Genomic DNA, 14,384 nt, shown 5'->3' on the forward strand with positions numbered 1-14,384 from the left:
GGATGGCATCACTGACTCGATGGACGTGAGTCTGAGTGAACTCTGGGAGTTGGTGATGGACAGGGAGGCCTGGCGTGCTGCGATTCATGGGGTCGCAAAGAGTCAGACACGACAGAGCGACTGATCTGATCTGATCTGATCTGATACCTATTTTGCAAAATTACAGAATTAAGACCTGAAGGGGGTGTTATATTTCATCTATATTCTGGAGCGTAAAACATACCACCTCTTGCTAAGTTAGAAAACATAATCTTTCATCTCTATAGTCACCAATATCAAGAACTTTGTTATAATTAACAGTATCCATGTCCTTCCTATCAAAGTTTGAGCAACCGGATGATTTCACAAACAGACCTCAACACTGCTGACTAAATCCCACCCCTCTCTCAGCCAGCATCTCACCTAAATGGGACTTACACATCTGACCACTCAGCATACCACTTGGATTCCAATAACAGCACATCTCCTAGAACCCACTTAGAGCCTTTTTACTTTTATTTAACATTAATTCTAAGAAGCCAGGATAACACACAAGAAACTAGAAACCACAAATCCAATCTGGGACTATGGCTCTTACACGGAAAATTGTGGGCTATTGATATGAGACAACTTCCGCATACTTCAATCACTCAGAAACATTATTATGAAGATTACTGGGAATTCCCTGGTGGTCCAGTGATTAGGACTCCATGCTTTCACTACCAAGGCTGTGAGTTTGATCTCTGATCAGGCAACTAAGAGCCCACAAGTCACACAGCACTGGCCCCCTCCAACCCACCTCCCAAAGAATATTATTATGGGAGTCACCTGATGGCATAGTGGTTAGGATTCTAGTCTTTCACTGCTGTGGCCTGGGTTCAATCCCTGGCTGGGGAACTGAGATCTTCAAGCCACTCAGCATAGCCAAAAAATAAACTAATTAAATGAATAAAATAAAATAGGAAGAAGTGCCAAAGTGTGTTGAATGGTTATTTTTTTAAGATTAGTATTCAGTTCAGTTCAGTTGCTCAATTTTGTCTGACTCTTTGCAACCCCATGAACTGCAGCATGCCAGGCCTCCCTGTCCATCAAAAACTGCTGGAGTCTACCCAAACCCATGTCTATTGAGTCAGTGATGCCATCCAACCATCTCATCCTCTGTCATCCCCTTCTTCTCCAGCCCTCAATCTTTTCCCAGCATCAGGGTCTTTTCAAATGAGTCAGCTCTTCACATCAGGTGGTCAAAGTATTGAAGTTTCAGCTTCAACATCAGTCCTTCCAATGAACACCCAGGACTGATCTCCTTTAGGATGGACTGGTTGGATCTCCTTGCAGTCCAAGGGACTCTCAAGAGTCTTCTGCAACACCACAGTTCAAAAGCATCAATTCTTTGGCGCTCAGCTTTCTTTATAGTCCAACTCTCACATCCATCCATAACCACTGGAAAAACCATAGCCTTGACTAGACGGACCTTTGCTGGCAAAGTAATGTCTCTGCTTTTTAATATGCTGTCTAGGTTGGTCATAACTTTCCTTCCAAGGAGTAAGTGTCTTTTAATTTCATGGCCGCAATCACCATCTACCGTGATTTTGGAGCCCCCAAAAATAAAGTCTGACACTGTTTCCCCATCTATTTGCCATGAAGTGATGGGACCGGATGCTATGATCTTAGTTTTCTGAATGTTGAGCTTTAAGCCAACTTTTTCACTCTCCTCTTTCACTTTCATCAAGAGACTTTTTAGTTCTTCTTCACTTTCTGCCATAAGGGTGGTATCATCTGCATATCTGAGGTTATTGATGTTTCTCCCAGCAATCTTAATTCCAGCTTGTGCTTCTTCCTGCCCAGCGTTTCTCATGATGTACTCTGCATATAAGTTAAATAGGTGGGGTGACAATATACAGCCTTGACGTACTCCTTTTCCTATTTGGAACCAGTCTGTTGTTCCATGTCCAGTTCCAACTGTTGCTTCCTGACCTGCATACAGGTTTCTCAAGAGGCAGGTCAGGTGGTCTGGTATTCCCATCTGTTTCAGAATTTTCCACAGTTTATTGTGATCCACACAGTCAAAGGCTTTGGCATAGTCAATAAAGCAGAAATAGATATTTTTCTGGAACTCCCTTGCTTTTTCACTATTAATATTATATTAGTAAGAATAACTCAAGTTTCTAATTTCTGCTCTACTCAGGAAGGACCAATTCAATTAGATTACTTTTGTCTTGATGATTGATATCTGGTTTCAGAAGGCACAGAAGTATTCAATACATTTGAGGAAGATTCCTCTTCAAAACACGCCTTTAAAGGTTATATTTTAAAACAACTGAGACAGTAGTGTGTTTTCCCCAAGTATCATGTGTGAAAGGGTGATAGTTAAATAATTTTAAAAAGAAATGTCTCACCATAAAAATTGAATTATTGCAATTCCAAGTGATTATTCCCATAATTACTTAACAGAACTTTTAAACACAAGAGTCTAATCTTCTTTCCAAAATCTCTCTCCAAGAAAGAAAATGGATTCTAGATTTCAACTTCTTTCTTATTTCTTTTTTTGCTGCACTGTGCAGCTTGTAGGATCTTAGTTTCCAGACCAAGGATGGAACCTGGGCCTGGAAGCAAAAACCCCGAGTTCCAACCACTGGACCATCAGGGAATTCCCTATTCCAAATTTCTCATCAAAACACTGAGTCAACAAATTATAAGCTCCATTGCTTGCAGTGTCTAGAGAACATAACTAGAGCAAGGAATGGAGAGTCAGTACGCTCTGGGTGCTGCACAGTGTTTAGGTCTCCACGAAAATCCAACACCCATACAGAAGCAGTGAGTTAATATAAGACCACTCTGCTCTCTAGGACCACACCACCAGGTCACTTCAGTCATTAAATTACGTTAAGAAAAAGATCAAGTGGAGATACAAGCAACAAGATTCAACCCTGCAGTACTCGGACAGTTATGAGTAACAATGTGCCTTGACTTTCTAGCTCACCCCCACCCACTAAGTGTCACCTTCTCTTAAAGCCAGTAATTTCCTCCTATCAAACAGCCATCGACAGCAGGGGGAAAAAAGGCACTCACGGGTCAATGTAATATAACTATTTTATCCCATTCCTTATCAAAAAAGTTTTAAGGCTGTTTTACAAGATAAGAATGCTAATTAATTTTCTATCTAAATGTCAAAAGTCTACATATCTTTGGCCCAGCAATTCTATTTCTAAGAATGCATACTAAAGAAACTAAAGAATACTAAAGAAACACTTGTACAGGAAGTATCACCATGTGCAAGAATATTCCCCACAGCACCGTCTGTAGAGTCAAAAGACTAAGACAACCTAGGACACTCATAGGATGGAACACCATAAACAAGGCAGATCTAAGCAGATTGACAGGAAACAGTTACCAAGATACACGGTGAAGTTAAAGATACAATTTATAGAACACTGTGTCTGACACGACTGAGGTGACTTAGCAGCAGCAGCATGCTATCACTTATGTAACAAAAGAGAAAGATTGAGAAAATACATGTACAAACGAAATCCAAAGGACGCCCCAAACTGGTAATGCTGACTACAAGAGGAAGGAGTGGAGGAGCACAAACGAGGTCAGGCAAGAGGACTTCTCATGAATATACACTGTATATGGTTCTGCAACTTAAAATAATTCTGCCAAGTAAACGTATAGTTTATCTTTTAAAAACATACAGTTCATGCAGATTTACTCAGTTCCGCAACAAACACTTCAGGCACCTTCCATTTCTCAGTGAACACTTTAGGGATATATCAGTTCTCTCTGATAAAGCTTCAGCAGTGGATAACCAGAGACCTGAAGCTGTAGGTGGGCAGGCACATGTGGCCTTAAGTTTAACTTACTACTGTTTTGACTGAATACTGGAGTGGGTTGCCATGCCCTTCTCTAGGAGACCCTCTCAACCTAGGGATCAAAACTGGAACTCCTGCATTTTGGGTGGATTCTTTACCATCTGAGCCACCAGGGAATCAAGACTCATACATTCCTCCTTCTACCTTTTGGAACCTGCTGAAATTTCAATAGTTAACTTTCAGCCTCCTTTCTAGGAACTTTATAGACACTCTTAATAACCGATGAAACAAAAGAAAACAAAAATAACCCACACAAGATGACCTACTAGCAATAAGAAATTAGGGTTCTCAGTGTAATTTCCCAGTGTAAGTCTTTACTGGGAACTGATTCTTATGCTAAAAAAGTTACTCTGACCTTAAATTAAAAATGGAAGAGGAATTAGACAACAAATATGTTTTTATCATTGGCCAACTCTTCTATATTCCATTCTGATTGTATTGCCGTTTATAATTCATATTTGTTTTACTATGTCCATGATATTCTTCATGATACCTGGAGTACACTTCATGTGTCTCTAGGGGGCAATAAACGTTAATTGTTTAATACATGCTTGTTAAATTATCAAAAGACTAAATGGCATTGGATGACTGACACAACAAGGGTCTAGGTCTTCTAACTCCTTATATTCTGCACATTCAAATGCTCCCTAACCAGAGAGACTCCCACAATAAAGATGACAACAATAATAAGGCAAAAGGCTTCCCTTTCGGCCTCAAACACTGCACTCTTTAAAGATGTCACTCCCTGTCTTCCCTATATAAACAGGATTCATAAAGACAATGTCCTCCACTCAAACCAAGCCAATATCCAACTTTCAACACTATGCAAGTACTAAATTGTCTTTATCCAAAGCTAAATAACTAAGCTTATACCGTGTGTGTGTGTGTGTACTCAGAGTCACTTAGTCGTGTCCAACTCTTTGTGACCCCATGGACTGTAGCCCACCAGGTTCCTCTGTCCATGGAATTTTTCAGGCAAGAATACTGGAGCAGGTTGCCATTTCCTCCTCCTGGGCATATTCCCAACTCAGGGATTTAACCAGAGGCTCCTGCATTGGCAATTGGATTCTTTACCACTGAGCCACTTGGGAAGATAAATATTATCTTCAGTTATTCTAAGAACATTCCTCCTTGTGATATTGAAAGGTAGTTGCAAAACCACAAAAAGACACCGGGATTCTTGGCCTCCTGAGAAGAAGAATTCAATCCGGGGCCAGAGACGAGGCTTGATCGCTCAGAGCTTTTGTGTAATAAAGTTTTATTAAAGTATAAAGGAGATAGAGAAAGCTTCTGACATAAACATCAGAACAGTGCAGAAAGAGTACCCGCCTGCTACCCATCCAGTCTTCAGCTGGATGTTATATAGTCACTAGCAGTTTGCTAATGAAAGAAAGGAATGTCTTAAAACTCAGAATGGCACCAGGCCCCTCAACCATAAGATGTATTTTGGAGTAATCTTGGCACCAGAGGAGTCATCTCGGGCCATAAAACGATTGACTTGAATCTTGTAGAAGGGCAGATTACCATAAAAATAGTTTTGTTTACATAGATTAGGGGGAACAAGTCTGAGTATAACATACTGGTTTGTCAAGAAAGTTCTGAGCCATTAGGCTGAACCGCCTTGAAGACAGAGTTTGGGGTAAATGCATAGTACATTAACATAGCTTAAGACAAACTTTTCCATAAGAAGAATGCTTTGGTTAACTCAAGGTTTGAGAATAGTTAATTTCAGGTGGTGTCATTATGGCAACACAGTATTTTAAGAGAAAGCTCTTTTAAATTTGTATAGAGAAGGGAAAACATATTGCTAGTTAGTTTCTCCACTTGAGAGAGAGATAAAAATGTCTGACACTTGCAACCTATTTCCTCTGTTTGGAGACCCCTGGCCTTCCTGCCTGTTACCCTCTCATTATCTTTATTTATCCTAAAAGCATTCCTCCTTGTGATAATGCTGGAATGCACTAGAAGTATCCCCTGTGAGAATGAAGGACTTATTACCCCTGTTTCAATTGAGAATGCTGTTGGCCTCAGGCATGAATTCTTACCACTTTCTCAGGCAGCCCACATCAAATAACTGATCTAGGTGGGAAGGTGAAGATTCGCCCCTCTTACCTCAACCCAGGACAGCTCTGATGGTCAGCTCAGCCTGTATCCTACATCACAGTTCAACCCCTCCTGTGCAGACTGCTTCCTTCCCCTTCTTTAGTGTTTACCTCAAGATCACCTCCTAATAAGACTGCCTCCATCTCAAAGTTGGTTTCCCTTCTTACCCTTCCCTGCATCCAGTAATTAACATATCTGAAAAAGTGATCTGCACTCCTCTACTTAACACTCATTTTTCCATCCTTTTGTGATCCCCCTAGAAATTACATTCTCATTAGCTAAAGAAGATCATTGCCAAGTAGAGTCAGAAAACCCACTAACTCTTCAACTCTCTCCATCTTTGAAATGTGATACCATTCCTCTTACGCTTTCTTTGGCTTCCATTACGCTGTGCTGTTTGAGTCGTTCTGTTTGAATTGTTCTTTCACTACTACCTTCAATTGGCATTTTCTTCCTCCTACTCCTCACATGTAGACATTCCTTAGGTTCACTTCTTCGTCCTCTTCTGATTTTAAACAACCTGTCTGTAATTTCAGTGTATTAATACTGAGGACCCAATCAGCATTAGAGACATTCGTGGGACAGTGAGAGTAAAAACAGCCTCTTAACAGTAAAACAGACCTGGATTCCAGGTCAAGCCAACTGAGAAACTGTGGGTAAATCATCAAATCTTTGTTTCGTTTCTTTATCTGAAATGAGTATGATACCAGCCTCACAAGGATGCTCCCTATATTTTTTGTTCCCCAAATGCATCGATGTTCCCTTTACCTCCCTGTCTTTCACATGTTGAGCCTCTGCTGCAGCATTCTGGCTCTGCCCATCTGCCATCTAGCTAATTTCTACTTACCACTGATGTCTCACTTTCCTTTTATAAAAAATAATTTTATTTATTTATTTATTTTGGCTGTGCTGGGTCTTCTTTGCTGCACGGGCTTTTCTCTAGTTGCAGAGTTCAGGGACTACTCTCCAGTTGCAGTGTGCGGGCTTCTTATTGCGGTGGCTTCTCTTGTTGCAGAGCATGGGCTCTAGAGCACATGGGCTTCAACAGTTGCAGCACGTGGGCTCTGTAGTTGCAGCTCCCCAGATCTAGAGCACAGGCTCAACAGTTGTGGCTTATGGGCTTAGTTGCTCCATGGCATGTGGGATCTATCCAGATCAGTGTCACACCCGTGTCCCCTGCATTGGCAGGTGGATTCTTATCCACTGTACCACCAGGGAAGTCCCTTATGTCTCACTTCAGATGTTCCTTCCTCTAGGGAGGACTTCCCAGAGGAAGTCCAGAAGACTGGACTCTGTGCTCCCAATGAAGGGGGCCCAGGTTGGATCCTTGGTCAGGAACTGGTTCTCACATGCCACAACTCAAAATTCTGCATGCTGCAACTAAGACTGGTGCAGACAAATAAATAAACAAACAGATGTTCGTTCCTCCAAAGAGCCCTTTGTGATTCCAGTCTCTGGGTGAGATGTGTCTTCTAAGACACCTATACTCTATACTGTATTCTTCCCTTTCCCATAGCATGATCCCATGGAATTCTGATACCAAAACCAGACAAAGACGACACAAGAATTTCTGCACTTTTTAGCATACCATTAAAAAGACAAGCCATGGAGTAGGAAAACATATTTGCAAATGACATATTTAAAAATGATTTGCAAAGAATTCTCAACACTCAATAAGAAAATAACCCAATTTTAATATGTTCAGGGAATTCCTTGGCGGTCCAGTGGTTAGCGTGCTGCACTTCCACTCCAGGGGGTGCACATTCAATCCTTGGTTAGGGAACTAAGATCCTACATACCATGCAGCATAGGAAAAAACAATAATAATAATTAATAAACTGTCCAAAAGATTTGAACAGACACTGTAAATAAGATATATAGATGGCAAATAAGCCCATTAAAAGATGTTTGATATCATTAATCATCTGGGAGATGCAGATTAAAACTACAATGAGGGACCACTAGACATTTTTTAGTATGGCTAAAATTAAAAGGCTGACCACACCAAGTGTAGGTGAGAATGCAGAGCAACTAAATCTTTCATACACTGCTGGTGGTACAGCCACTTTGGAAAACAGTTTGGCAGTTTCTTTAAAAGGTAAACATATACCTACCATGTGACTTATACATTCTACTCATAGGAATTTATCCAGAATAAAGCATATGTCCATACATAGATTTGTACACTAATGTTCACAGTAGCTTAATTTTTAAAAAACATATTTATTTTTTTGACTGCATTGGGTCTTAGCGTGGTACGCAGGATCTTTGTTGCAGCACACTGGATCTTTCCTTGTGGTTCATGGACTCTCTAGTTGTGGTTTGTGGGTTCCAGGCTCAGTAGTTGTGGCATGGGGGCTTAGTTGCTCTGTAGCACATGGGATCTTAGTTGCCTGACCAAAGATCGAACCTGATTCCACTGCATTGCAAGGTGGATTCTTAACCACTGGACCACCAGGAAAGTCCCCATAGTAGCATCATTTGCAACAGCCAAAAACTGTTAACAATGCAAATGTCCATCAACAGGTGAGTGGATAAACAAACTGTTTTAGATCCATAGAGTGGAATACAACCCAGGAGGAAAATCAACGGATGCATGCAACAATATGGATGACTCTCCATTATGCTAAATGAAAGAAGCCAGAGGGAAAAAAAAAGTAGATATTGTATGATTCCATTAACATTAAATTATGGAAAATGAAAACTAATCTCTAGTGACAGAAAACAGATCAGTGGTGACCTAGGAGCAGGGAGGACAGGAAAGAGGGATCACAAAGGGGCAAGAGGTATTTGGGAGTGGTGATAGGTATGTTCATTACCTTGACTGAAGCAATGATTTCATGGGTGTGTATGTGCGTGAAAACTTAACCAAACTAGACAGTTTAAATGAGTATAGTTTATTGTCAGTTCTACCTCAAGAAAGCTGTTAAGATGGAATATATATTTATAAAATATGTGCGCTGCTGCTGCTGCTAAGTCGCTTCAGTTGTGTCCGACTCTGTGCGACCCCATAGACAGCAGCCCACCAGGCTCCTCTGTCCCTAGGATTCTCCAGGCAAGAATACTGGAGTGGGCTGCCATTTCCTTCTCCAATGCATGAAAGTGAAAAGTGAAAGTGAAGTCGCTCAGTCGTGTCCGACTCTTCTCCACCCCATGGACTGCAATCTACCAGGCTCCTCCGTCCATGGGATTTTCCAGGCAAGAGTACTGGAGTAGGGTGCATTTACCTTAGGGTATAACAAATAATAATGGCTTACCTGGTGGCTCAGTCTGTAAAGAATCTGCCTGCAAAGCTGGAGACCCTGGCTCCATCCCTGGGTAGGGAAGATTCTCCAGAGAAGGAAATGGCAACCCACTGCAGTATTCTTGCTTGCTAAATTCCATGGACAGAGGAGCCTGGAGGGCTACAGTCCATGGGGTGGCAAGAGTCAGACACAACTTAGCAACTAAACCACAGTAACAAATAATAAAACAACAGAACATTCTCTGTATCCATCACCTGGTTTAAAAAAGTAAATATCATTATTTTTGAAAATTTCTATGTTCCCTGATCACCCAAAAACTCAGGCTTTCTTGTTTAAAATAGAGGGGTATCTGAAAACATTTTCTAAATACTCTAGGTTCCCAGAGGTGATTATTCTGGGGACTATTTTTTATGTAAATAAGCTCAGTAATGTATATGCATACTAAGTCACTTCAGCAGTGTTCTTCTCTTTGTGACCCTATGGACTGTAGCCTGCCAAGTTTCTCTGCCTATGGGATTCTCCAGACAAGAATACTGGAATGGGATCTACCTGACCCAGGGGATAAAACCCTGGTCTCTTAAGTCTATCCTTCATTAGCGGGCGGGTTCTTTACCACTAGCGCCACCTGGGGAGCCCCTGAACTGAAACTGTGTGGCATAGTTTGAAGGTGAAACTTGCCCTTTAAAAGATGGGCAGCCAAAAACAGTGATTTAAAAATAATCCCATTGTGGAGTTATGAACATCTGAGTGCCTCTGCCGAGAATGCAAAAGGAAAAGGTCTTGCCAACTGTGACCAGATGGGCAAGTGTTTTCACTTAAAAAACAACAAAAAAAAGAGGCAGAAGTGGGTGGGATGGAAAGGAAGTAGACGGGAGCATGTAGTAATAACTGGGCCTTGGCATGGGCTTGCTGGTGTGGGTTTTAGCCAGGCTCCACCCACAGATCGTTTTTTTAGGAGAGTTCACTCACAGATAAGCTGTGAGTACACACACTCCGCATTTAAAACTGCAGCAGTAGTCTCTAAGCAGGAATAGGGGGTTGTAATCAGCTTTCCTTCTAAGGAAAAGCTGGGAACTTTCTCATTTCAATTCATGAAAAGTAAGTCATAAGGCAATTCTGCCAAACATCTATTAATTGGATGAAACAGGTCTCTTGCCTGAGATCTGACTTCAGCTGTGTATTTCCAGTACAACCAGTTCTTTACTCTGCAGCTGATTGGCTCTGGAGTGTGGCCAGATACCTACTTCCCCCAGTTAAAGGAGTCGGATCTCTAACTGTTGATCTGTTCTCTTCTGAGTGATGGCGCTCACCATTTTAATCCTCTGGCTGGCTGGCTGCATCCTGGCATTTCCCATGTACCTGCTGGACTTTCTGGGCTTGTGGAACTGGATATGCAAACAGTGGTTCCCCTACTTCCTGGCGAGGTTCACTGTGATGTACAACAAACAGATGGAGAGCAAGAAGCGGGAGCTCTTCAGCAACCTGTGGGAGTTCACGGGCCCCTCCAGGAAGCTCTCCCTGCTGGAGCTGGGCTGTAGCATGGGGGCCAACTTCAAGTTCTACCTCCCCTGGATGCCAGGTGACCTGTGTTGATCCCAACCCCAACTTTGAGAAGTTCTTGATCAAGTGCATTGCCCAGGCCGACACCTGCAGTTTGAGCCCTTCTGATGGCTGCCGGGGTGAACATGCACCAGGTGGCCACAGGCTCCATGGATGCGGTGGTCTGCACCCTGGTGCTCTGCTCCGTGAAGAACCAGGAGCAGATCCTCCAGGAAGGGTGCAGAGTGCCGAGGCTGGTGAGTGTTGAGGAGGGCTGCTTAGTAGCAACCACTATCACCAAGGGCTGCTGCTGCGGCTGCTAAGTCGCTTCAGTCGTGTCCGACTCTGTGGGACCCCAGAGAAGGCAGCCCACCAGGCTCCCGCGTCCCTGGGATTCTCCAGGCAAGAACACTGGACTGGGTTGCCATTTCCTTCTCCAATGCATGAAAGTGAAAAGTGAAAGTGAAATCACTCAGTCGTGTCCGACTCCTAGCGACCCCATGGACTGCATCCTACCAGGCTCCTCCGTCCATGGGATTTGCCAGGCAAGAGTACTGGAGTGGGTTGCAGCCCTCCCAATTTCAGTAGATCAAACACCCTAACATAAAAGTAAAGCTCCTGGGAAAGATACTGTTGAGTTTTTCAAAAAAGTCTCAGTGTGCAGAAGAAGCTATAAAGGAAAAGACTGATAATATATATATAAATACATACATAAATAAAATTTTATAACTCCTGCAGGGAAAAGGACTATAAACAAACTTAAAGTACAAAAATTTGTAAAAATATTTGCCAAGGATGATAGATAATGGGTTAACTTCCTTCATATTAAGACATTACAAATCAACAAGATCAACAGGATTCTTAAATCAATTGTTTTTAAAAAGAGAAAAAGAAGCAAAGTACTCAAACAGAAATACAAATAAAGATAGCTAATATATGATTTAAATGTTTAGTCTTGCAATTAAAGGACAAACTAAAGCAAGATATTTTAAGGAATGAATATAACAAAACAGAAACATATTCACAGATACAGAGAACAAACCATTGGTTACCAGTTGGAAGAGGGTAGAGGGACAAGACAGGAGTGTGGGATTAAGAGACACAAACTACTATGTATAAAATAAATAAGCAATAATGATATTTCTACAACACAGGGAAATATAGCAAAATTATTTTGTAATAACTTTAAATGGAGTATAACCTATAAAAATTCTGAATCACTATGTTGTATACCTGAAACTAATATTATAAATCAACTATACTTTAATTAAAAAGAAAGTAAAGCAAGATGCTATTTTACCTACTATTCTGTCAGAGACTTTTAAGTTCAATATGGTGTTGGGATGGGTTTGGAGGACTGGATACCCCAGTTGGAGGAAGTGTCCTCTCTGGAGTGCTATTTAATAATATTAAAATTTCAAGTACACTTACTCCTTCATCCAACAGGAATTTATCCTATAGCTATCCTGCACAAATGTGCAAAAACTCATTCATATGTGAAAATATTCATTGTAGTATTTGAAATACTGCAAGTTGGAAATAAACATTCATCAGTTGGAGGCTGTTATATAAACTGTCACACAGTATAAAGGATTTCTGTGCATCTGTGAAAAAGAACAAGGAAGAGTTACCCATGGCATATGAAAAAAATCCTCAAGATATTGTTCATTTAAAAGGCAATGAAAACAGAATATTATGTGGAGTACAAGTCCATCTGTATGTGGAGGGGAGAATATACCTATATAAGTATTTATGTTAATGAGAATGATAAACAAGAAATTATAAACAGTGGTTACCTCTTGGGAGAAGGGGGCAACAGAGGATGACCTGGTTGGATAGCATCACTGACTCAATGGACATGAGTTTGAGCAAATTCAGGGAGATAGTGATGAACAGAGAACCATGATGCAGTTCATGGGATCGCAAAGAGTAGGACATGAACAACAAGCTCTTGGGAAGGGAATTGGATAAGGGGTAAGAATTCCTTTTCATTTTACATCTATCTGTATACTTTGAAATTCTTTATACCCCTATGTAATTTTCACATATTATCTTTATTGTTTGCTTATAAACTAGTCTTAAAGTTTTCTTCTAAATATAAGTGAACATACATAAAACATGAGTACCTTAACATTTGAATTTACTACTCTAGGGGAAAAGGATGTTCTGCAATCCCCAGTTTTTGTTTTTTTTTTTTCCAACAGAGAAATTCCTCAGGAAGAAAAGGACTTGAAGACAGTGTTTCAAGGCAATAGTATACAGTCGTCCCTAGTATGCCTGGGGTCCCTCCCTGTCCCCACCACAGATACCAAAATCAACACAAGCTCAAGTCCCTTATATAAAATGGTGTGGTGTCTGCATATAACTTATATGGACCTACCCCCACATACTTTAGCTCATCTCTAGATTACATATAATACCTAACACAATGTAAATGCTATGTAAAGGGTTTCTAGCATGTGGCAAATTCAAGTTTGGCCTTTATTGAACTTTTTGGATTTTTATCCCAGTATTTTCGATCTGTGGTTGGTTGAATCTGAGGATGTGGAACCTGTGGATATCAAGGGCCGACTATAATTTTGGCTCAAGGGCAGGCCAACATCAAAACTGTAACTGAAAAAGCTCTGATCCTCAAATTCTTGTGTCCCAAGATTGGGCATTAACTGGCACAATTAGGAGATGGTTTGCTTACAGTGTTACTAATCTCACAACTTCTCTGCAAAGCAAATAATCATCTCGGGTTTAAGCACTGAGAATGCTCTTAGGGGATCATATTCTTCCTTAGCTCCTACAAAGCACCCACTCACTGCTTAATGGAACCAGGGACTTTCCTACATTCTCATTCAGCCCTCACACAGTCCTTAACGCAGGTATTGTCTTCATGTTGGGCTGGGGAAACAGACCCAGAGAAGTTAAGAAACTTGCCCCACGATACACGGCCAGAAGATCTGACTTTAAGGCACATATTCTTATCATTTCACCACAGTGCTTATCACTGGGGTTTTGTATCACTCCGACTTCAACACTTTTGCTGCAAAACCACTTTTTTTTTTGTTTTGCAAAACTACTTTTGCTGGCTATTCATCCCGTGACTATCCTCTAAACACTGGAGTTCTTTTTTGGCTCTAATTTTGCTTATATACACCTGTGTAATCTCATGTTCCCTGAGAGTTTTCAATGACCATGCACACAGATGGTTTCCAAATCTAAGTATCAAACTCAGCTCTCTTCTAACCCAAATTTTCATGTCCAGCTTTCTACTAGAGTCACCTGAATGGGTAACATGCATCTCTCTAGCCTAACCTGTGTAACCCAGAGGGCATCACCAACCTCTCCAAGTCTGGGTCTCCTCTTCCATCTGTTCTCTTCTATGGAGAAATTTTTTTCCATCAAGAAATTTCAAGTTTTCCATTCCTGAACACAGGTCTCATACTTGCCCACAGAATTTGAGGGAACTCCCTCTCTAAACTCTGCCTGGGACAGCCAAGACTAGGAAAGCTAGATAAGCTAAGGAGAATGGGACACTCACCATGGCTTTTAGAGGTACTCATTGGTCCTTTTCTCCCTTCTCCCCACTGAGGTAGATAAGTAGAAAACTTCTGAAGACTCCTTAATAATGTGTAGCCTCTACTATAAGACTGTCCCAGAT

At 41.2% G+C, this 14,384-nt stretch overlaps 1 protein-coding gene across 1 annotated transcript; it reads left to right on the forward strand.

Moving 5' to 3' along the window:
- The first annotated feature begins 10,418 nt into the window (after positions 1-10,418).
- Positions 10,419-13,234, forward strand: LOC102406910 (methyltransferase-like protein 7A). The gene is given in 5 exon segments (XM_006080903.3): positions 10,419-10,759; positions 10,761-10,833; positions 10,836-10,859; positions 10,862-10,992; positions 12,940-13,234. Coding segments are annotated over 5 exon segments (543 nt in total). The 5' UTR covers positions 10,419-10,495; the 3' UTR covers positions 12,991-13,234.
- The last annotated feature ends 1,150 nt before the right edge of the window (positions 13,235-14,384 follow it).

This window comes from Bubalus bubalis, chromosome 4, assembly GCF_019923935.1.
Source record: "Bubalus bubalis isolate 160015118507 breed Murrah chromosome 4, NDDB_SH_1, whole genome shotgun sequence".
NCBI lineage: Eukaryota > Metazoa > Chordata > Mammalia > Artiodactyla > Bovidae > Bubalus > Bubalus bubalis.